Source organism: Phyllopteryx taeniolatus, chromosome 7 (genome assembly GCF_024500385.1).
Source record: "Phyllopteryx taeniolatus isolate TA_2022b chromosome 7, UOR_Ptae_1.2, whole genome shotgun sequence".
Lineage (NCBI taxonomy): Eukaryota > Metazoa > Chordata > Actinopteri > Syngnathiformes > Syngnathidae > Phyllopteryx > Phyllopteryx taeniolatus.
Window position 1 is genome coordinate 1,020,145 of NC_084508.1, and position 25,421 is coordinate 1,045,565.

The 25,421-nt window shown below is 40.5% G+C and overlaps 1 protein-coding gene across 12 annotated transcripts in view; it reads right to left on the reverse strand.

Moving 5' to 3' along the window:
• The window catches only part of trmt1l (tRNA methyltransferase 1-like), a 95,019-nt gene extending 69,598 nt beyond the window's left edge, over window positions 1-25,421 (reverse strand). For 3 of the 12 annotated variants that reach the window (XR_009789489.1, XR_009789488.1, XR_009789487.1), the window contains exons 1-5: window positions 23,882-23,961; window positions 18,512-18,574; window positions 18,314-18,427; window positions 8,281-8,345; window positions 4,450-4,606 (exon numbers count right to left, since the gene is read on the reverse strand). Coding sequence is in view for 5 of the 12 variants with exons in the window: in XM_061780361.1 (XP_061636345.1) it covers window positions 4,450-4,606; window positions 8,281-8,345; window positions 18,314-18,427; window positions 18,512-18,574; window positions 23,882-23,945 (463 nt within the window). In the remaining 7 variants the exon portion in view is untranslated. Of the gene's footprint in view, window positions 1-4,449; window positions 4,607-8,280; window positions 8,346-18,313; window positions 18,428-18,511; window positions 18,575-23,881; window positions 23,962-25,266 lie in introns of those variants that run through there. The other 9 variants (XR_009789490.1, XR_009789491.1, XR_009789486.1 and 6 more) reach the window with 8 other exon arrangements.

Sequence of the window (25,421 nt, forward strand, 5' to 3'; positions counted from 1 at the left end):
ATTGGCACCCCTGGGGTGCCATTATTTCTAGGCATGACATTCAAGACATGCTTTTTTTCCCCCCCTCAACTATGTGACCCCATGAGCATGCCTGTTATATTTTATTGTAACAAAAGTATCCTCCTCTCACTATTCTGGCATTTAGCGAATAGACATCATTTTTGGTCTGATTTCATGAGACAGTCAACAAAAAAGGTTGACTTGGTACAGGTAAATAATCTTTGCAATGACATTTCTCGGGATCAAGCCAGTAGTCAGGCCAAATGTTTTGTGTATTCATATATTGTGCAAATAATTCCCATTTCAGGTTACAGAGCTGATAAACTCCCACGCCATGGAGTTGGAGGGTTTGAAGAGGTGCCTTGCCTTGTTACAGAGGAAAGGTGTCACTATGAAAAACATTGTGACAGACCGCCACTCTCAAATTAAGACATTTCTGTGGGAAACCCATAAGGACCTTTGTCACTGGTTTGACGTTTGGCATGTCGCGAAAGGTACTCTTACCTCTGAGTTTGTCCCTTTTATGATTGTCCGTGCATGTTTCAGTTTTTTTACATTGAAGGACTAATCAGACAAAGGTATTTGACGCACTGGACTGATAATGATTTTCTTTTCAGGAATCAAAAAAGGCCGGTTGCGAGGCGGTGTTGAAATGGTCGCAGTCCATCACCAATCACATTTATCGGTCAGCAGCATCAAGCAAAGGGAACAGTGAGGAATGTCGGCAGAAGTGTGTGTCAATCGCCAACCACGTCGTGAATGTTCACGAGGGCCATGGTGACGCGTTTACAGAATGTCCGCGTGATTAACTGGTAGAGGAAAGAGAATGGCACATAAAAGGTAAGGTGAATCAAATAAGCTCATTGAAAGATGATTCAAAGAAAATGTGCTAAATTTGTCACGACTCTAAACTTGGTTATACAGCTGTCACTATCGAATATTTTTAGAGTGGATTATTGCTAAATATTTGTATTCTTCTGTTTATTGTTGCTCCTGGTTGTTTGTATTTCAGGTTGCTTCTGTCAGCTTTACATTTCAATGCAAACTGCAAAAGACGGCAAGCGCGAATTAAGGATGGGGAGCTACAATGGCAAAGGAGGTGAGGAGGCCAATTACCGATGGTAAGTATGGCCAGCGTTGTATGTGTAATAACAATACTTGGTCCAAACATTTTTGTTCTAGACTATGTCCAGAGACTGCTGGATGAAGAAATGCAAAGGAGACAGAAATTTCCAACTTGGGAGGCAGCTGGAGTTGATGCAAGCGAGATATCTGTGCCACGAAATGTTGAGAAATATTTCAAAAAAAAAAAACAAAAAAAAAAAACAGCAACGCACCAGGGTCAACAAAGTTCTGGTTTAATTAGACTTTTAGATATTTAAATCCACAATAATTGTAGTTCCCACTCTCCTGCTGAGCATGTATTCTACTAACAACACAGGAATGGCAGAACTCTTCTGTTTTTCTTCCCAAGGATGTGATGAATCCATCGTGTGAATCGTCTGTATGCAATGTACCTGTAGACCCTGAATGTGGGGGAAAAAAAAGAAAGAAAGAAAGAAGTCAGTGAAACGCACTTTTTCCATTTTCTTCTTTTCAAGCGCAGTGTTGATCCTGCAACTGTGCATAATGTTTGACTATTACAGTAATATTAAAAATACTCTTTAGGAATAAAACCTGCCTTGTCCATCTGATGAACACTTAGGCCTACTATGCTACTGTGTTTTAATGCTGGTCATGATGGTGATACTTGGAGAGGCAGGTATTTTTTTGGATGTACTCCCAGAAGCTGCTTTCCAGCACATACTGATTTAGACACTTGGCTTCAAATCCTTCATGTTCAATGATGCGACAAATGCCAACAGTCAACTTTTCTGCCACTGCTGACAACAGACACTCTTCCCCCCCCGTCGGCTGTGGATGGCATTCTCCACAGGAACGCCTGCAATGGAAATGATTTGGAATGAACATCAGACCATTAACATGAATGTTACTTTTCACATTTCACTTGTTCCTATTGACGTTTTCTGCTCATGATCTCACGATAGACATCCTCCAACTTCCTGGTGCATAGCTGTGTTTTTCGTAGTTCACGCATGCTTTTTTTTTTTTTTTAAATACATTTACATCAGTGCCATTTATGAAGGGATCCCAAATGGATTTTCATCGTTACTGTAACAGTGACAAGAACCAAACAAAATCAATACCTTTATTTTACCAGAAATTAAACCCTACTAAGACCAGTCTCTTTTTCAAGAGACCGGAAGAACACTGACCAAATATACATAATGCACGTACAGTAAAATAATCTATCGTCTGTTCATGACTCTATGCTTCTATCGACAAGTGAGGATGCCGGAGCAAGTCAATTATGGATTTATGGGCTGCACAAACATACCAGTCTGTATTTCCAAACCGCTCTGCGCGGTATTGTGTCGTCTCTTCAGCGGGCAGTGCCGTCACATCGAGCCAGTGGCCACTCCCCTTTTCTGTTGCAGAGCTGCTACTTGGCTGCTCGTCATCACTGTCAGGTTCTGACCTGATCGGCTCAAAATGTACGGTTTGACGATGCCAAGTTCAGTTGGGTGCTCCCGTACGTCGAAATCCTCCTCCTTATGTGAAACGCAAAAATACAAAAGACCAGTGCAACAAATACGACACTGGAAGATCTGGGGCCTTGTGTACAAAAAGTGCGGCAAAGTTCAGATGCATCAAGAGTGAAATGACCGTGGAAATGGACAGTGGACAAATCCCCCGAACATGTAGCACGTGGCTGCGAGTGTGTGTCCTCCCTTGTGTATTAAAATACCAATAGGTTTACTGGATTTGAGCGTACGCCATGTTTCAGTAGGAAATCCATGCAAGACTTTGTACATGAGCAAAAATGTTGCCTTAACCTAAGAGTAGCAATAGAGTCAAGAATATTGTTACTTGACAATAATGTGACTCAAGTCAAAGTAAAAAGCAGTGCGCCAAAAAAATTACTTAAGAGTAAAAAGTACACAGTGAAATCATTAAAGTACTGAGTAAATAGTGAGTAATTTCTGACATTTTCAACCACAGCATTAACATCAATGAAATAAAAATTACAAAATAAAATGTGAATGTGCAAATTCTGATGTTGCTGTGTGTGTGTGTATGCACAGTCAAAACTACAACAACACATCTGCAATTTACTGCACGGTGTTTTCTCAAGTTACAAGTGAACTTAAATATCCACGTTTGCGCAGACAGTGCCAGACAAATACGACAATACATGAAAGCTGTTGTTTTTGTTCGTCTAAATCCAAACAAGAGGAGCGCGCAGTTGCCTTCATGGTAACGACGACCTTCCCAAAATGGTGGCCTCATATGCACGACGATCAGCCGGGCTGGCTTATCGAGTATTAATACCTATGCCCGGAAAGCCCAATACAAGATGCTGTGTGAGGTCATGTGACTTTCTGGTGTCGTTTGATTGGTGAACCCGACTTAAATGTTACTAGCGCTTAAATTGGATTGGGGCAAAACCGCGCCCAACGCTGAAGTTGGAGTCGTAGTCTCGCGCACGAAATAGTTGATAAATAAGCTAGATATAAGTAGCGGGCAACATTTAGACCATTGTAACGGACTCAAAGTACCATTAGTTCTTAACAGCACAAGCTCAACTCCAGGGACTTATCCGAAGCAGGTCCCGAGCGCACAGGTGGAACCTCAGGCCTCAGGCTCGCATATTAGGAGAAATATTCACAAGTACATCTGTGTGTGGATGTGAGCAATGGATCCACTGTGTGTGTATGTGTATGTGTGTACAGTGGGTACGGAATACTTATGGCTGTGTGATATTTCAGTTTTTCTTTTTTAATAAATCAGCAAAAATCTCAACAATTACGTATATTTTCTGTCAATATAATGATTTTAACAAATGGCTGCAATATAACAAAGTGAAAAATTTAAGGGGGTCTGAAAACTTTCCATACCCACTGTGTGTGTGTGTGCGTGTGTGTGTGTGTGTATATATATATATATATCATGTCTCGCTGAGATTAAACAATGGATGTGCTGTAACTTTTTTTTTTAAATAAATAAAGTTGAGTAAAAACACGGTAGTAGTGTGTGACACTACACTGGCTTTGCCCACACTCTTAACTGTGTCTCTTCTTTTTTTTTTTCCCAATTGCATATTTCACCTACAATCCAAGAATGATGGCAGCAACAAAACAGTTATAATGAAGCAGCATTCAGAAGTGTTAAATTTATCTTATGTTACCACGTGTGTTTACTTTGTTATTACTTGCCATCTACTCTCAAATCTTAATGCTACTTGTGAAAACCTAGTACGGATGCAGTGATTATAAATCAATGAATGAGCAACCAGCAGTCAGGTACCATGTAGTAGAAAGGGTGCTTAAATGAAACGTGCATCTGTCAAGGGGAGTGTGATGATACAGTATAGTCTGAATTTATTACCAGGCTCTTCAAATAGAACATCTTGACTCCCCGAGTAGCTGGACTTTGTTTCTCCCTTGTTGATATGGCGTTTCAGATGGCTGACCATGTCAGTCTTGCGGGCAATGGTGACGGAACAAACAACACAGTGGTAGTGAGCCACATGCCTCCCCAACACCTGCAGGGATTCAAACATACAAACAATGTGCAAAATAAATCAGTACACCACAACAGAGTTGCTAGAATTTTTTTTACTTTCCTTACAGAATAATTTGATAAGGTATCTTACACTACGAACTACTAAATGGCTATTGAACGCAAATGAGATTCAATTTACACACAGAAATGAAGATAGTAAAAAAATTATAATAATATTCAATGATGCAATGAGTATACACCAATGGAGTCGAGTGAAGGTTCATTTTAGATTTTTTTAAAATTAAATAGAATTCAACCTAGAGCTAGTCAATTAATTAAAAACAAGCCTACTCAAATGTATCCAAGTTCACTATTTTCATTTGTTATTGTCTAAAAAAAAAATACATCCAGACTTTCAATATGGGCTACAATTATGCCACAGAACACATACTAGTTTAATAAGGAAATGTGCTCGGATCTCCTTCACTGACGTCATCAAGCTCACACAATTTTGCACCTACAGTAAATGTGGGTGGGCCAAAATCTGTCTGAGAATCAAATATGTCATCAGAAAACAAGCCTAAAATTACTATTGAATCTATTCTGGGGAGAATTCTTTCTGCGGACATCGTTTTTAGGTCCAGAACTATGGAATAAGTGCCAATTTTCACATCATTAGAGGAGTCCTTTCAAATACACTTCTGGTTGTGTATTTTACGACAGGCAGCCAGGTGTCGCAATGTGTGAAGGCTGCCAAAGACCAACAGAAGTAGTAGCCATGTGACACTGTCCCATCCAGTCCGCTACATACAAGCATCGTGTGGCTCATCTCATTTCTCTTGATTGCAACGTTCCCTAAAGTCGTTTTCACTCCGTCCGAGTAGTCTTAAAGGTCCCATATTTTGGCTCTTTAGACCTTCATGGACTTTGTATAAAAGTGTCAATTGCATTTAAAAAAAAAACACCTTGGTTTTGTCATGAGTGTCCAGAAAAGCCCCCTCTAACAGCTACTGGTTTGACCACTTTTTGTATCCACTTTGTCCATATTTGGCTAAGACCGCCCCCTTTCCTCTGATTGGTTGCCTCCATGTAGAAGACCCACTTGTGAGAGCACACGTTTGTTATGTTGACAGCGCTGGCATGGGAGCGGAAAGAGAAGGAGAGATCTTCGCTAGTGTCGTACAGTAGATAAGCTCGAGAAATTCTAATGACCTGATTTCAGAAAAACATTTGGAACTCAGGAATGTGTAGACCGTTTTAATTCATCTTTCATGTTTGCTGAGGCGCCACAGAGACAATATTACATCCAAAATACTAGAAAAAGTTGGTTTGGCAAAATATGTCCCCTTTAAATGTGCATCAAGGTGCAACGATTAAGCATCAAGGAAGTTCCACTGGCTAGCTTAAATCGAGGGACCTCTGATATATCCGATGTGGAAGTCTTATAGCTCCTCAATGATGACATGAAAATGGGTGTATTCATGTACCATCTAATCGTAAACGGAGCAGGATTGAAATGAAATAGTTACTGTTTCCATCAATCCTTGACTATTTTAGTTTGAACACATATTTTGCTGTTCGATTTGGGGCGGTATTTGATACCAAAATTACTTCATGGTTACTACGCCTAACCAACCAGCTATTTCAAAGGTCAGTCGCACAATTAGGCTGACATTTTATCAAATGCATTTGGGCATCTTCGCATCTACAAAATTGGGATGAGTAAGTGTTAATTTTACATTTGTTTTATATAATCTAATCCCACTTAAAACAATGCGGAAAGTGGACATTTGTGGTGGCAGTAAGGTTCATTTGTGAGTCAATGATGTAACGTGGCTTCTTTAACTGTGATGGGCAGTTGTGTTAAGTGGCGACTGAAGATACACGGTACCATCGCGAAAATTTCCCAAACTGCAGTGCTCAAATTGACAAATTTTAAATCAAATAACTACGTAGTTGTCTACAAGAGACTTTGTTTTTTTTTCTATTTTGACAAGGGAATGTTTCTTTTGTTCGCAAAAGATGCAGTCTTATCTTTTCTATTGTATAAGGAAACTTAATGCTACAATCCACAACTTTTTTTGTTAAAAAAGTAATTTTCACCCAAGCCACTACTTGAGGGGTTGACACAATGCTGATCAAGCCATTCAGCTATTCTAACATCTTGCTGTACTTGTCAGTATCTTATTTTTTTATATTTAGTGAATGCCCTATTCATTTGCTGCGCTGGCCCAGTTGGTGGCGCAAGGGAAATGATGGTACGGAAATGACGCATGTCCTTCAAAACATAGTAAAAAGCTTAGGGGAGGCGCCAAAAGTTACATACTATAAAGCTTTAGCATTCTAGTTATACATTTTTTTTTTTTCTTGCCCTGAGCTCTCAGTGCAATAAGGCACGTTAGGCCGCAATTACGCTGTAATCCGTAGTTTTTACGGGAGCAGGTGATTGGCCTACTGCCCAACCCCAGCACCTGGCATTCCTAGATGGTCTCCCATCCAAGTACTAGCCAGGACCGACCCTGCTGAGCTTCCAAGATCGGGCATTCTCAGGGTAGTTCCCGGGGGTATAGTTATAAATACTGTATAAAAATTACCTTTTTCCCCAAGGTGAAAGTTGTTTTCTTCATTAATACTGCAGTACCTAAATTATTTATTTTGCTTTCAAGGAATAGAACTCCCCTTTTAAGAAAAAAATTTTTTTTTTTTCATCACAAAACATTTTCATTCTAGTTGTGTTTTCAATTCCACTATTTAAATAAATAATCCTTAATTGTGCATCTTTGCATGGTCATTTCAGTTACATGCTTTGAAATTAAACAAATATTTACAGAATAAAACAAGGTGAAAGGTGGGACAATCATGCTAAACCAAATCGAAAGTTAAATTAATCTGTTTTTTGTTTTGTTTTGTTTTTTCCCATAATTGCTCAGCCCTAATTCAACCATATGTGAATTTAACCATCAAAATTCAGGAAAGAGTTATTGTGTTTACTGAGAAATGTTTAAAATATATTTTTTTTTTGTTTAACGTAATATAATGTTGCACTTTACCCAGGTTTACCCAAACTTTAATATCCATAAGCAAATATATAATAATCAGAATAAGTTCTGGAAATAAAACTTCTTAGATAAACACTCAAAAGCCACTTTTCCACAACATGTCGAGATATTTGTTTCCCATTGAGAGTAAAAGTCATACACAGTGTGCTTTCACACCCATAGTTGTATTTAGTGCACTCCAAAACAATGGCGATGATGATGACGGGCGAGAGGCGGGGTACACCCTTAACTGGTCGCCAGCCAATCACAGGGCACATATAAACAAACCATTCGCACTCATTTTCACACCTACGGGCAATTTAGTCTTCAATTAACCTACCATGCATGTTTTTGGGATGTGGGAGGAAACCGGAGTACCCAAAGAAAACACATGCAGAACTTGCAAGGCCGGATTTGAACCCAGGGCAGAACTGTGAGGCAGATGTGCTAACCACTCGACTACCGTGCCACCACAATTTAATTTGATTTAGTATTTAATTCTCTGAATTTCATTCCATTTTAGTTCATTCTTGCACAATTCATTTGTAATCAATTGTCTTACAAAAGCAAACTCCTGGTTTGTATTACACACGTTCCTTGGCGTAAACAAATATAAGTCTGAAATGGAAAACTATTAAAAGTATTGGTCCTGTATTTTGTGTTTCGTATGGCTCACCTGATCTCCACTCTGACTTGGTTTCGGGTGTCTACAGGGCAAGTGGCAGATGCACATCTTCTGACCTAATAAAAATAAAGAAGCATAAGCGAAAAGAGAGCACACGTCTGTAATGGCAATCAACTTGCCTAATGAAATCACCCAATTCCCTGAACAGCACTGACATGGGTAAACCGCTTTTGTGCGGACAAATTAGGCATGGGCCAGTCACCAGTTTCACACAATACCGCGGTTTAAAAAAGTCAGGTTTTCAAAACCACTATTATTTTCCATTATACCATTGCTGCGGTATGAGTTGATTTTTTTTATTTTATTTTTTTTAAGTCATCATAGACAGGTGCAGGGTTAGTTAGTGTATAGCAAAAAGTGAAAAGACTTCTCCCCCTCTCATAGTTGATGCAAGTAGTCAGTAACCTGCCCCGAATTTTGCATCCATCAAAAAAAAAAAAAAGTCTGATTTTTTGGAATTTTGGGGGTAATGAAAAACCACAGATTTCCTTGGAGGTGGAAGGATATGCAAAGCATGCCTATGAAGATTGGCTGCCAGAGGAGGCAATCCTTCCAATAGGATATCAGATTAATAAATGCCACCCATCTTTGTCAAATTGTAATGTTAATATATAAATAACACCGTCCTGAAATTAACATTTGAGACGAGCTACGACAGTTTGTGTTTCTAACTGTGAAATAAATATAGACTTTCTACCGAGGCAGGCTAACTAATAACATAACAGCTATAACTTTTTTTAAAGAAGTAGTATTACTCCTGTTGTCCTAAAATTTAATTTAGCCAGTATCACGTCTACACAGTGGAAGGAAAAGGTATGCAAACACTTTGGAATTTCTTACATTTTTGCATGAATTGGTCATAAAACATAGCCTGATCTTCATCGACAACCCCAATTCCAATGAAGTTGGGACGTTGTGTTAAACAGAAGTAAAAACAGAATACAATGATTTGCAAATCATGTTCAAGCTATATTGAATTGAATACACTACAAAGACAAGATATTTAATGTTGAAACTGATAAACCTTTATTGTTTTTAGCAAATAATAATTAACTTAATTAATTAACTTAATTAATTTTATGGCTGCAACACGTTCCAAAAAAGCTGGGACGGTCATGTTTACCACTATGTTACATCACCTTTTCTTTTAACAACATCCAATAAACGTTTGGGAACTGAGGACACTAATTGTTGAAGCTTTGTAGGTGGAATTCTTTCCTATTCTTGCTCGATGTACAGCTTCAGCTGTTCAACAGTCCGGGGTCTCCGTTGTCGTATTTTACGCTTCATAATGCGCCACACATTTTCAATGGGAGACAGGTCTCGACTGCAGGCAGACCAGTCTAGTACCTGCACTCTTATACTATGAAGCCACCCTGTTCTAACACGTGCAGAATGTGGTTTGGCATTGTCTTGCTGAAATAAGCAGGGGCGTCCATGAAAAAGACGTTGCTTGGATGGCAGCATATGTTTCTCCAAAACCTGTATCTACCTTTCAGCATTAATGGTGCCTTGACAGATGTGTAAGTTACCCATGCCATTGGCACTAACACAGCCCCATACGCCCCATACCATCACAGATGCTGGCTTTTAAACAGTCCGGATGATTATTTTCCTATTTGTCCCGGAGGACACGACGTCCACAATTTCCATAAACAATTTGGACTCGTCGGACCACAGAACACTTTTTCACTTTGCATCAGTCCATCTTAGATGAGCTTGTGCCCAGAGAAGCCGGCAGCGTTTCTAAGTGTTGGTGATAAATGGCTTTTGCTTTGCATAGTGGAGTTTCAAGTTGCACTTACGGATGTAGCGCCGAACTATATTTACTGACATTGGTTTTCGGAAGTGTTCCTGAGCCCATGTGTTGATATCCTTTACACATTGATGTCGGTTTTTGACGCAGTGCCGCCTGAGGGATCGAAGGTCACGGGCATTCATTGTTGGTTTTCGGCCTTTCCGTTTACATGCAGGGATTTCTCCAGATTCTCTGAACCTTTTGATGATATTATGGACCGTAGATGATGAAATCCCTAAATTCCTTGCAATTGTACTTTGAGGAATATTGTCCTTAAACTGTTCGACTATTTTCTCACGCACTTGTTCACAAAGAGGTGAACCTCCCTCCATCTTTGCTTGTGAATGACTGAGCAATTCAGGGAAACTCCTTTTCAACTCAATCATGGCACCCACCTGTTCCCAATTAGCCTGTTCACCTGTGGGATGTTCCAAACAGGTATTTGATGAGCATTCCTCAACTTTCTTAGTCTTTTTTGCCACCTGTCCCAGCTTTTTTGGAACTTGTTGCAGCCATAAAATTCTAAGTTAATGATTATTTGCTAAAAAAAATAAAGTTTATCAGTGTGAACATTAAATATCTTGTCTTTGTAGTGTATTCAATTAAATATAGGTTGAACATGATTTGCAAATCATCGTATTCTGTTTTTATTTATGTTTAATACAATGTCCCAACTTCATTGGAATTGGGGAGGTAAATCATAATAAACAGTCAGCTTAACCTAATACCACACAAACAACTATTTTTTCATATTTTTATGGCACATGATGTGAACATTCACAGGACAGGGAAGAAAAAGTAAACTATATAATAATATATATTATAATATATGTCTGAGCATCCCAGACAGAGAGAGAGTCGTAATTGGTGCAGATTGTAATGGACATGTTGGTGAAGGTAATAGGGGTGATGAATAAGTGATGGCATCCAGGAAAGGAACTTGGAGGGACAGATGGTGGTAGACTTTGCAACAAGGATGCAAATGGCTGAAGTGAACACTTTTTTTCCAGAAGAGGCAAGAACATAGGGTGACCTACAAGAGCAGAGGTAGAAGCACGCAGGTGGATTACATCTTGTGCAGACGATGTAATCTGAAGGAGGTTACCGACTGTAAGGTAGTAGTAGGGGAGAGTGTGGCTTGACAGCATAGGATGGTGGTGTGTAAGATGACTCTGGTGGTGGGGAGGAAGATTAGGAAGACAAAGGCAGAGCAGAGAACCATGTGGTGGAAGCTGAGACAGGACGAGTGTTGTGCAGCTTTTCGGGAAGAGGTGAGACAGGCTCTCGGTGGACGGGAGGAGCTTCCAGAAGACTGGACCACTGCAGCTAAGGTGATCAGAGAGGCAGGTAGGAGAGTACTTGGTGTATCTTCTGGCAGGAAAGGAGAGAAGGAGACTTGGTGGTGGAACCTCACAGTACAGGAAATCATACAAGGAAAAATGTTAGCTAAGAAGAAGTGGGACACTGAGATGACAGAGGAGAGGCGAAAGGAATACATTGAGATGCGACACAGGACAAAGGTAGAGGTAGCAAAGGCCAAACAAGAGGCATATGATGACATGTACGGCAGGTTGGACACTAAAGAAGGAGAAAAGGATCAATACAGGCTGGCCAGACAGAGGGAAAGAGATGGGAAGGATGTGCAGCAGGTTAGGGTGATTAAGGATAGAGATAGAAATATGTTGACTGGTGCCAGCAGTGTGCTAGCTAGATGGAAAGAATACTTCGAGGAGTTGATGAATGAGGAAAATGAGAGAGAAGGGAGAGTAGAAGAGGCAAGTGGCGTGGACCAGGAAGTGGCAATGATTAGTAAGGGAGAAGTTAGAAAGGCATTAAAGAGGATGAAAAATGGAAGGGCAGTTGGTACTGATGACATTCCTGTGAAGGTATGGAAGCATCTAGGAGAGGTGGCTGTGGAGTTTTTGACCAGCTTGTTCAATAGAATTCTAGTGCGTGAGAAGATGCCTGAGGAATGGAGGAAAAGTGTACTGGTGCCCATTTTTAAGAACAAAGGTGATGTGCAGAGCTGTGGCAACTATAGAGGAATAAAGTTGATGAGCCACACAATGAAGTTATGGGAAAGAGTAGTGGAGGCTAGACTCAGGACAGAAGTATGTATTTGCGAGCAACAGTATGGTTTCATCCCTAGAAAGAGTACCACAGATGCATTATTTGCCTTGAAGATGTTGATGGAAAAGTACAGAGAAGGTCAGAAGGAGCTACATTGTAGATCTAGAGAAAGCCTATGACAGAGTACGCAGAGAGGAACTGTGGTACTGCATGCGGAAGTCTGGAGTGGCAGAGAAGTATGTTAGAATAATACAGGACATGTACGAGGGCAGCAGAACAGCGGTGAGTTGTGCTGTAGGTGTGTCAGACGAATTTAAGGTGGACGTGGGACTGCATCAGGGATCAGCCCTGAGCCCCTTCCTTTTTGCAGTGGTGATGGATAGGCTGACAGATGAGGTTAGACTGGAATCCCCGTGGACCATGATGTTTGCAGATGACATTGTGATCTGCAGTGAAAGCAGGGAGCAGCTGGAGGAACAGTTAGAAAGATGGAGGCATGCACTGGAAAGAAGAGGAAGGAAGATTAGCCGAAGTAAAACAGAATATATGTGCATGAATGAGAGGAGTGGTGGGGGAAGAGTGAGGCTACAGGGAGAAGAGATAGCAAGGGTGGAGGACTTTAAATACTTGGGGTCAACCGTCCAGAGCAATGGTGAGTGTGGTCAGGAAGTGAAGAAACGGGTCCAAGCAGGTTGGAACGGGTGGAGGAAGGTGTCAGGTGTGTTATGTGACAGAAGAGTCTCTGCTAGGATGAGGGGCAAAGTTTATAAAACAGTGGTGAGGCCAGCCATGATGTACGGATGAGAGACAGTGGCACTGAAGAGACAACAGGAAGGTGGCGGAAATTAAGATGTTGAGGTTCGCTCTCGAAGTGACCAGGGTGGATAAAATTAGAAATGAGCTCAACAGAGGGACAGCCAAGGTTCGATGTTTTGGAAACAAAGTTAGAGAGAGCAGACGTCGATTGTTTGGACACGTCCAGAGGACAAATAGTGAGTATATTGGTAGAAGGATGATGAGGAGCTGCCAGGCAAGAGAGCTAGAGGAAGACCAAAGAGAAGGTTGATGGATGTCGTGAGGGAAGACATGATGGCAGTTGGTGTTCGAGAGGATGATGCAGGAGATAGGCTTACATGGAAAAGGATGACGCGCTGTGGTGACCCCTAACGGGACAATCCGAAAGGAAAAGATGATTCAGGACTTAAACCGTTTAGTAATTTATAGACCAGGAACAGAACTTTAAAATCTATTCTAAAGCTGACTGGAAGCCAGTGTAAAGACTTTAGAATTGGAGTAACATGCTCTGACCTCTTTGTTCTGGTCAGAACCCGAGCTGCAGCATTCTGAATGAGCTGCAGCTGTTTAATGCTCTTTTTAGGGAGTCCAGTCAGAAGACCATTACAATCGTCAAGTCTACTTGAGATAAAAGCATGGATGAGCTTCTCCTGGTCTGCTTGACAGCTTCACTCTGGATATGTTCTTCAGATGTTAAAAGGCAGTTTTAGTCATTGATTTGATATGACTGTTGAAAGTCAGGTCGGAATCTATCAGAATACCAAGGTTTTGGACTTGGTCTTTAGTTTTTAAAGAGTGACTCCAGGTATTTACTAAGTGTAATTCTCTTTTCTTTATTGCCAAAAAATCTCAGTTTTGTTGTGGTTTAATTGAAGAAAATTTTGGCTCATCCAGATATTTATCTGTTTTAGACAGAGACCCAAGACCGTAATTGAACTGTAGTCATCTGGAGACACTGCTAGATATAACTGTCATCTGCTATGATAGTCAAAATTAATGTTCTGAAGAATTTGACCCAAGGGTAGCATATACAGGTTGAACAGGAGGGGTCCAAGAACTGACCCTTGGTCATTGCCATTCGATGAGATTGAACACTTCCAATGGTTACAAAATAACTCCTTTCCTCCAGGTAGGACCTGAACCATTGAAGGACTGTTCCATTTAGTCCGACCCACATTTCCAATCTGTTCAGGAGTATATTAAATCTACCGTATCAAAAACAGCACTGAGATCCAACAAAACCAGAATTGACACCTTTCCCGAGTCAGTATTGAATCTTATATCATTCAGCACTTTGATCAGAGCAGATTCTGTACTGTGATGAGTTCGGAACCCTGATTGAAATGTGTCAAAAAGTCAATTTGCTGGTTGAAATTGAGGGTGTTATGTGATTAGTCAATTGCTGAGTTGATTAAAAATAACTTTCTCAACAATCTTGGCTATGAAAGGGAGATTTGAGATTGGGTCTATAACTTGCTAATATGGAAGCGTCCAGCGCTCTATTTTTTTAGCAGAAGCTTAATGATAGCTACTTTAAGAGCTTTAGGAAACTCGCCTGACTGAAGTGAGCAATTGATTATTTGCTGCAAATCAGCTAGCACAGACTTCGCAATAGCTTTGAAAAAGTCAGATGGTATTGAGTTAAGACAGCTCGTTGATGGTTTCAGCTGCTGCACTGTTTTCTCGTCAACTGTATCAAATTCTGACATGGTAAGAGTTTTTCCTAAGTGGCTTCAGATGTAGTATCATTTTACTGATTTGTGCTAATATTTAACCTGATGGATTGCATTTTTTCACTAAAATAATAAGCAAATTCATTGCATTTATCTGGTGTTAGGAGTTCTGGAGCTATCTGAATTGGGAAAGGGGGGGGGGGGGGGTGAGCTTGTCAACTACAGCAAACAAGAATGTGAGTATTATTGAAGTTCTTCCTGATGATTTCAGAAAAGTGTTGTCCAGCCCTGATTAACTCTTGGTTAAAATTACAAAGACTTTGTCTGTAGAGGTCATCATCAATTTGGAGTTTAGTTTTTCTCCACTTACGTTCTGCTTTCCTACACTTTGATTTAGAAGTCTTTACCATCATTGTGCTCCTCTACGGTGTTCTAGGTCGCCTCAAGATTGTCTGAGTTTTAATAGGAGCGACAGCATTCATGACATTTGAAATTTTAAATTATCCAAAATTCAACTGTCTCAGCATTCACAGTTTGTAGCACAGTGTGTGGTCCTCTCATTTATGTACCTTTTCTGAATAGACATAGAGGTTGTCTTAACTTTTGGAAGAATCCGTAATTCAAAGAATACACAAAAATGGTCAGAAATAGCCATATCCTTAATGTCAATTGATAGAATTTCAACATCCTTAGAGATGACCAGGCCTAAGATGTGACCTTGAGTGTGGGTTGGACTCTTAATATGTTGAGAGAGGTCAAATGTGTCTAGTATAGCAGAGAGTTCTTCAGATTTTTTTCCATGTTATTGTTAAAGTCTCCCATTATGACAAAATAGTTGTCGTCAGTACAAATAACTGACAGCAGTTCTGAAAAGTCCTCCATACATTTTCTCTTGTATCTTGGAGGCCTATAAATTATTAAAACAATAACCTTTGGGTCATCTTTAACTAAAAAACAAAGATATTCAAAGAGCTAAAATCACCCATTTTAATTTCTTTACACTGAAATAATGACGGGCGGCACGGTGGCCAGACTGGTTAGAGTGTCAGCCTCACAGTTCTGAGGACTTGGGTTCAATCCCCGGCCCCGCCTGTGTGGAGTTTGCATGTTCTCCCCGTGCCTGCGTGGGTTTTCTCCGGGCACTCCGGTTTCCTCCCACATCCCCAAAACATGCATGAATTGGAGACTCTAAATTGCCCGTAGGTGTGAATGTGAGCGCAAATGGTTGTTTGTTTGTATGTGCCCTGCAATTGGCTGGCAACCAGTTCAGGGTGTACCCCGCCGCCTGCCCGATGATAGCTGGGATAGGCACCAGCACACCCGCGACCCTAGTGAGGAGAAGCGGCTCAGAAAATGGATGGATGGATGGAAGAAATAATGACTTAAAAATAACAGCAATCCCACCACCTTGTTTCTCTATTCGACACTTGTTCATAAAATTCAAATTTGCTGGTGTTGCCTCATTTAAAATGGTATTACAGCTACTTTCTGTTAACCACGTTTCATTTAGTACCAAAAAGTCCAGATCATGGGTTGTAATGATGTCATTAATCAACATTGATTTATTACCCAGTGACCTGATCTTGAAAAGAGCTAGTCTCGCAGAGATAACTGGAGACAATGGTTTGATAGATTGACATTTTATCCTCACTAAGTTTGTAGTTCTACTTTTTTTGTGCCATATTTCTTTGACCAACTTTCTGTCCCTTGTAATTACAGGGATGAAAAATGATCTCTGATCTCCACAGGGGTTTCACTTATTCTGGAAAAGACCCGCAGATATCAGTCAGATTCGCATATAAGATTCTTCATGGGACGAGGAGGGGCCCTTCGCATCTTAGTGGATGGTGGTTTCAGGCGAGGGGAAGAAAATCTTGGCGTGGTGTGCGTTGGATTCCAATATTGACAATAGTCTTCATCCTGTCCATCACACCTAACAGAGAATTTAGGCTTGTAGAGAGTGAGTTTTGCGTTGGGCTTTGCTCCAATGGGGCAGGGAGGGGTGCGGGAGATTCAACGTGCTGGCTCTTCTCATTTGTTATTCGCTTCTCCGATTGTTTGGATGACACAGCTGAATCCGTCTGCGCCTCATGTCTCCATATCTCCTGTTCCTCTGATTGTTTGGGAACAACTGCATCACCAAGGCCAGTATTTTCTTTCTGGGTCGCTGAATGATGTACACAGTAAAAAATGTTGGCAGCCAATAACTTAATCCCTTGTGTATTTAGACAGAAACCATCTGCCTTGTAAAGATGTCTGCGCGCCCAAAAAAAAATGCAGAAATTGTCAATGAAACTCACGGAGGGTGCCATACACACTTTTTTGAGCCACTTATTTAATTTACTGAGCCTAGAGAATTGTTCATCTCAAAATCGTGGGAGATCAATGAAATCTCGCTTCAGTACCGCTGATTGCTGCTTGAGAACATCCAGGGCCCCTGTGTGTATAATGACATATTTCACACTTGGGTGCTGATTAGTGAGCTCCAGGATTTGTTTAGAGATATCAGACACCATGTCATTGGTAAAACACAGTACTTTGGTGTTCTTCTAACTGCAAAAATGTTTCACATCATTGACAGCTCCATCAACTATTAATGTTTGGGTTGCCATTTTTTTCTTGTAGGATTTAGTTTCATACCTTTCAAGGGTGGTGGGGGATGAGCATTCTTCGTGAGGGTCTTGTAAAAGTGGCTCAAATCTATTTGGAAGTCTGATGTCAATGTTTTGCATTGACTCGCGTCCTTTTTTCTTGCCCTTCGCTGTAACGACCGTCCACGGCCGCTCAACTCGGCGTTGAAGCAGCCCGCAACGCAGGCCAGCCGGATTCCTCGGTAATCTGCTGGTGTTGTGTCCTCCCTTTTAGATGGTGTCACATATCTTTGGGCTTTGCTCCCGGTAAATTCCAGGGAGAACTGCTGGATGGTCCATGACCGTTTCCACACTCCACATCCGTCCTCTTTGTTGAGATAAGTGGCTGTCTGTTAGCACACTTCTGCTCACCATTTTGAGAAATCAGTCGAGTGGTTTCATTCCCCGACTGTCCATTTACATCCACGTACACTTGTAGGACAAGTTGGTGAAAAGTATGACCCCCTCTTAATTTAGAAAAATTGTCAAAAAAAAAAAAAAAAGGGACTAAATTGTCTTTTCAAAGAATTAAAGCTCACTTCCATTTTTTTATTAGTCACTTAAAGCAACTTTAAAATATAAACAATTTTGCCAGGTCCGATGTGCGTGCAAAGTTTGGTTCGAATGAGGGTATGTTTAGGCCGTCAAAAATGTGATCGTTTAGGGAGTGTATTAATATTAATAATCATAATAATAAAGAAAAATAATCATTCCTACGATTACAATAGGACCTTTGCAGAGGTCGCTGCTTCGAAGATGTACCGCTAAAAGAGCAGCTGGAATTGAGAGAGAGAAAGTATGTACCAACCAGTCTGTTTTATTTTTTGAACAAAATCGAGCATATAGTATGTACCAAAAACTCCATGTTGTTAAAATACGAGGGTTCCATGGAAATAAGTTATATAGACAAGCATTTCAAAATAGGTTTTAGAGCTGGAATTGCAAAACTTCAATTTGATATTTTTGCTCAAGGTTATCATACAGTCAGAATCTGATCCTGTCCCATGCCTCGGACAAATGTCTCTCTACTTAGTTAGATCTGGGGTTTAATTCCTTACCGTCAAACTCCACATACACCTTCCAGTGGAGGTTTTGGAGATGTCTGCGGAGCTTGCGGCTATAACATGCTTTGAACTTCTCTTCAGGACACAGAGGACAAGACTTCCGCCCAGCTGATGGATGAAAAACAAAACTAGCTCCTGTTTTTCTCATTCTCAATTTGTTGTCTGTTGCAATTTGAATCAGCTTAAACTCACCACCATTGAGGTCGATCAGCATCTCAAGACCCTCAAGTTTAGTTTGTATAGAGATGTGTCGGTCTGTGGACAGCAAAGAAAGGTATTTGGTATTTAATGTTGATACAATTATACAACTGGTTAAAATTGGACAGGAATCAGCATAATTGCATGATACATTACAAAGCACTTGGATAGAGGAACAGAAGTTTGCGTACAGTGTCTATGGAAGGGAACGTGATTTATACTTGTATACACTAAGGGTGGAATGGTTTCTGAAAACCATCCAAACCGTTTAGTTCAACTGTTTCTGTTCGATTCGGCACGTGCAACTCTTTTATTTTTGGCATTTACTAACAAGGCAAAGTAGTGTAAACTTCTGCGCATCAAATAACGCTAAATGCTTTCTAATCCTTCAATTGTTAGACAGCTAAGTCACATTCAGAAGCTACGTAGCTAATGTAGCACTGCTAACAATGACTCTTCCGAATAGACCGTTGACGTTCGCTTTCCATACAGTTAAGCTGTACTCATCCCACAAGTAATGCAGTATTTCATCGACGTGATGCCGTTAGCGGTGATTTCCCATGAATATACTCCTCTGACATTCGGCTTACTAAACACACAAGGTAAACATAATAAGTGACCGAACGCCTTTTCCTCCACAGGGACGCCAAGGCAACAGTCTTCTACAACAGCGCACAACACTCCAGAACGACAAGCCCAGTGCTAGAATGACAACTGATATTCCAGTGACCGTGACAGTCATTTTCTATTCTATTCTGTTTGAGATTGTTTCTTTTTTGTGTGTGTTTACAAATGTTTGAGTATGGGTTTTGTGATGGTTGTTGTTGGTGTTATTCATTGGCTGATGTTAGGCCAATAAAGTCTGTCAAAATGTTCCTTTTATGAAAATTTATTTTTAAGAGTAGATTAAGACAAAATATAGAAATGTATGCACCCTGTCACGTCTGCACAAACAGACATTTAAATTTAAAAAAGCAATCAAAATAATAGACATTAATTTGACACAAAACAGCATCTTGCGAATGTAAACCATTGTCCCGTCTGCCTACGACACAGCCAGCAGGGGGTGATGATGTGTCGCCCCGATTCCGAGGGCCATTTACCCCATCCCCTTAGCCCTTCAAACAAAGGACAGACTGGGAGAATATAGTCTGGTCTGATGAGAGCAAAATTGAACTCTTTGAATGCCATAATGCACACCACGTTTGGAGGAGAAATGGCACTGGCACTCAAACGAAGGGCTAAGGGGAAGAAGTAAGATGAAGTGGAAGGGCGAAAAGGGGTAGAATTGAGATTGGCCCGTTATGTCTCCTCTCTTGCAGCCACAATCTCACCGACTTTTAACCTCAGACTTTCACAATGATGTGTCAAATATCCGACTGCCTCACTCTTTCACTTTTAACCTACAAACCCCAACTTCATGTGTAAAACAAAAACAGAATACAATGATTGCAAACACTTTTCAACCTATATACTATTGAATACACTACAAAGACAATATATTTAATGTTCAAACTAATGAATGTTATTTCTTTTTGCAAATATTCTCTCATTTTGTACTTGATGCCCATAACACGTTCCAAACAAGCTGGGACAAGGGCAACAAAAGACTGGGAAAAATGAGGGTGGAAAAAAATCCTGTTTGGAACATTCCACAATTGAGCAGGTTAAAGGAGGTATGGAATCTTAAATAGTACATATTTCAATAAGTTTATTTTATGAATTTTTTTTACTCAAGAAAATGAAACTGGCGGTCATTTCAGTCAGTGTAGTGGTACACTCGCTTGACTTTGGTGCGGGCAGCGTGTTTTTATTTTTTTTTACCGGGGATGGGTGGGGGAGGGTCTTGTGGAGTTTATGTGTGATCGTCAAGCCTCTGGACAACTGAAATGAGGATTGGCACCCTGTAGAGGGCAACAATGCCTTGAGGTGAGCGTCCCTTCCTCAGATTGAAGAAGAGGAGGAAGGAGGAGGCAGGCCGGCGGGGCGCAAGAGACAATGAGAGGAGACAAACATAATGGCGGAAAAGAGAGACGACAAAATGGAAAAAAATAATAGTAATAGCTTTCGGTACTAGAAATTTATTTCGCCAAAGGCAAGAAAAATATTCCTTCGATCGACATGAACGACGCCTTAGATCATGCGGGGAATAAAGGATGACGCTCCGAGCCGATAGCTTTGTTGCAAAGCGATCGCACAAAATGCCGGCCCATACATATGGCGAGATGCTCTCAGCCGCCTGCTGGCCAGGATTTGAATAAATGGGATCCGGAATCGTCAGATAGTGAACTCCCTTTTGGATAGCCAGCCGAGCTTCATCCCAAACTTCCGCCGATGAAGATCGACGGAGTCCGACAAAGGCGAAGACAAAGGTAACTCGTTTGCAGCTAGCGTTAGCTACATTTAGCTAAACATGCTCCTTCAATCCTTGTTACATAAAAACATAATTTAGTCCCACGTGTTTACATTACAATGTAACACCTGTTGCCAGTACTGATTAGAATTTTCCATTTTGTCCATCTTGCAGTCGGGTCGAGCGTCTTTTACCACTGCGACGAAGAAAAGTACCGTATTTTCACGACCATAAGGCGCACTTAAAAGTCGTAAATTATAGGTACATAGCCCCGGTATGTGCATTGTGCAAAACAACATCGGTTCGGCTCAGGACCCCTGAAAATGACTGCGGTCAAGCCAGCCTCCACTCGTAAAGTAGCAATCAAGCCAGCCGCCCCTAATTTTGTTCATACTAGGCATTACGGTAATAAGTCGCCAACACGCGGCAAAAGCCACCTTCAAAATAAAATCTTCCCAATAATACGGACGTCAATGCTATTCGGTTAAGGAATGCAACCAGCAAGGTTAATTTGAATCTTTAGATGCATTACAAAAATGTAGTTTATTAGTTTTCTGAGACTTTTATTTTGAAATACAATATCAGATCTTCATCAAACCTCTTTTAGTGGAGTCCTTGGTGGTCTGTCACACAGATCTGGACTTGTCTTGCGATACCAATGGGATCATGTTGGGGTGGCTTTGAAAATCTAGTGGACAAAACTTTGCTAGATTTTATGCGCAAGGTAATAAAAACCTGGACTATTGAGCAAACAGTAGAGGATGAGAATTTGGAGGAAAGTGTGGCCCATTTGTTCATGCATTTTTGTCTAATGTAAATTCTGTACATAGTTATACTTGTAAATAAATTATTTTGACTTTCTCAGTGTTGTTTTATGTTCAGAAATTTGAGATTTTCACTAAAGAAACAAAAATTGTTGTCAAAGTCATTGTTCTGCATGATTTGTCTGCTTTCACAAAAAGGCGTTTTTTTTCAGTTTTTTTTCTTCCAGAAACAGATTTGGCTGAAAGTAGCCTATATCTATATGACTGCTGATTACTAAAGAACAGTTTAAGCTAGAGACAAACTTTTTTTCTGATGAGAGAAGAGAGTGAACTTTCATTTGGTGGTTTCGGTGTATACATCGTCATGGTACATAATATTCTGTGGGGCTTGAAAAATCTGTGAAATTGCTCAAAAATGCCTGGCAGTCTAGGGGTCCCTGTTCAGGAAACGGCTGGCAGTAAATGAGTTAAGGTGTGTGTAATAATGTGAAATGACACGGGAAAAAGTATTGAACACATGAAGAAAGGGAGGTGCAAAAAGGTATGGCAAGCCAAGACAACATCAATAAGCAAATAGCGATCCAGCCCCTTGTCAGTGCAAATGAATATCAGCTGGCTCAGTCCTAATTGATGGCCTACAAAAAGGTCTCATTGCCAAGGTGTGAGTCAAGACACATCTCATGATGGGTAAGAGCAAAGAGCTGTCTCAAGACCATCGCAAAGTAAATGTGGCAAAACAGAACGATGGCATTGGTTACAGCCGCATATGTAAGCTTCTGAATGTTCCAGTGAGCACAGCTGGGGCTGCAAGTGGAAAGCTAATCATAACACCTTAAATTTGCATTGATCAGGTCCTCCTCGCAAGATTTCTGACAGAGGATGGCAAAGAACAATCAGTAGAGTTGTCCAAGAGCCAAGCATCATCTGTGGAGAGTGTTAAAAAGACCTGGAATTAGCAGGTACTGTTGTCATAAGGAAAACCGTGAGTAATGCACCACGGCCTGTATGCACGCTTACAACGCAAGACTAGCTTTAGCTATTTAGCTTTTTATACTGATGTTATTATTTGTACTGTCTTTTGTAGCACCGCAGGCCCTTTAGTACCATAATTTCAATCCTCTGTATGTGTTTTTCATATTGAATAATTTACAATAAAAGCACCTTGACCTTACTGGGGAAAAAAAGCATGTCAAAGCTTGTTTAAAGTTTGCTAAATAACATTAAGACAAGCCACTTAAATACTGGGAGAATATATTCTGGTCTGATGAGAGCAAACTTGAACTCTTTGGATGCCATAATGCGCACCACGTTTGGACGAGAAATGGCACGGCACATCACCCTGAAAACACCATACCAACAGTGAAGTTCGGAGGTGGGAACATGATGGTGTGGGGCTGCTTTTCAGCAAATGGTACTGGTAAACTTCACATTATTGAAGGAAGAAAATGGGCAAATGTACAGAGACATTCTTGACAAAAATCTGGTGCCATCTACAAGGATGATGAAAATGAAACGAGGGTGGACATTTCAGCAGGATAATGATCCAAAACATTCTGCCGAGGAAACTCAATTGGTTTCAAAGAAAAAAAATAAAGCTGCTAATAATGGCCCAGCCAATTAGCTGACTTGAATAAAATCAAAAATATATGGAAAGAACTGAAACTCCAGGTCCATAAAAGACACCCACTGAACCTTCAAGATTTGAAGACTGCTTGTGTGGAGGAATGGGCCAAAATCACACCAGAGCAATTCACGCCACTAGTTTCTCCATACAGGAAGCGTCTTGAAGCTGTCATTGCAAACAAAGGCATTTGTACAAAGTATTAAATAAATACCAGTTGGTGTGTTCAATACTTCTTCCCTGTGTCATTTCACATTATTACACAACTTAATTACTGAGCTTATTTGTTAAACTTTCTATGTATGGATTACTTGGGTTGTTCCCAAAATCTGGTGAAACTTTCATGTCAATAGCACCTTTGGAAATATATTTAATGAGAAAAATGATGACGTGTTAAATACTTATTTCAGCCGCTGTACTAAGGAAACCTCTTTTTCCTGTACAGAAAATAAAAAAATAAAGTGGGACTTGCCATTGTCATTTAAAAGTTGGCCAATTTGCTGTACAATTCTTTTGATCATTTTTCATTGCCTCACTCACACTATCAGCAGCAAGCGTTCTCTCAGTTTTGTCAGTAATGTAGAGCACAAACAGAAACGACAACAAAAGGAGGAGACAGTGCCTACCTTTGTTGCATTGTGTGACGCACAGTCTATGACGGTTGCACAGCACACAGCCCTTTCTGTCCATCTATGAAAAGTGTTTCTTAACACTATCTTTACCAGTTTCCTTTATATCTTGGGTGCCATCCTACGGAAGCGTATTGCATTCACTTGGATTAAATTTTTTTTTAAAACTCCTGTTTTTCTGAGTAATTTTTTTTCAGGGCTTTGTTTTTCTGAACTATTTTTTTCTGTCAAATTCTTTTCCACATGTTTTTCTGACTAATTTTTTATTTATTTTTTAATTTGGAAAAAAATGGAATGGGCTTTCCTCCTGAACAAACGCAAAGTCCGCAGGTGCCTGCGTAATGTCGACAAACTAATAATACCATTGATGTGACTCAAAGACAGGAGTATCTCCCAGTGTCTTAAACCCATATCAAAATAAAACTTGATCAAAGTAAATAAGCCGGTCATGTTGCTTACTACGGAGTCCGCAAAGAGTCACTTGCAGTTTGCAGGTTCCCGCGTGAGGTCGATGTGTCCCGATAACTCAGAAAAAAATTTGTCAGAAAAACAGGTGGGAAAATAATTAGTCAGAAAAACAGAAAAAAATTAGTCAGAAAAACAGAAAAAATTGTCAGAAAAACAGAAAAAAATTCAAAAAAACAAAGGCCTCAAAAAAATTACTCATAACAACAGGAGGGTTTTTTGAATCCAAGTGAATGCAATACGCTTCCCGTACCATCCTGACTGTTTAGCCCTTTTGATTACTTTTTTACAAAAGGTCTGCTGAATATGCGTATAGGCGCAACTTCCGACGAGCGACCCTTTGTTGTGTTTTTACCCTCGGTGATGATAATTGACTGTTTGTCGTAAAGTGCTCACGTGCTCCTTTCTGCGCTATCACCAAATAAAACCAATCAATAGCGGCATACGTGACCTTTTGGCTGTCTTGCCGTTCGCACACATGGAATGCGCTGACGACTTTGACCTCCCTAGCTTACTAGTTTAGCGTCGCCGCCGGCATGTCGTTATCTCCCTATACATATCTGTGTGCGCTTCTGTTGAGCAGCTCCCTAATAAAGTCGTGTCATAACAGAGTCCAAATCGTGTTTAGCGCGACAAAAAAAATTCCTCCACAAATGAAGTTAAATACCGGCACATAAATCGTCGACAAAATGGCTAGATTATGCTAGTTTTCCTCTTTTGGCTTCTGCCGTCGTATAATATTTAGGTCCTATGATGGAGCTCCGCGGTGAGGTCATCATTAACTTTACTGATAAGATATGTTTAAGATAATTTCGGGAATAGAGACCACATAGCCAAGATGCAAACATACTTCCAGCTTCCACGTTAAAAAAAAAAAAGAATTGCGACCAAAGTATAAACGGATATATTTAACTTACGTTTACTTTCGACGACCTCTTCGTGCAACTGAGCTGCGTCCGCCTCAGTGATCTCCGCCATTGCTACATTACGTAGAAAGCGCTACGGCGTTCTCATATGTGTACGCAGCCTGCTTAACCGACGTGCCTACGTGGCCGCCATGTTGAAGGCGGCG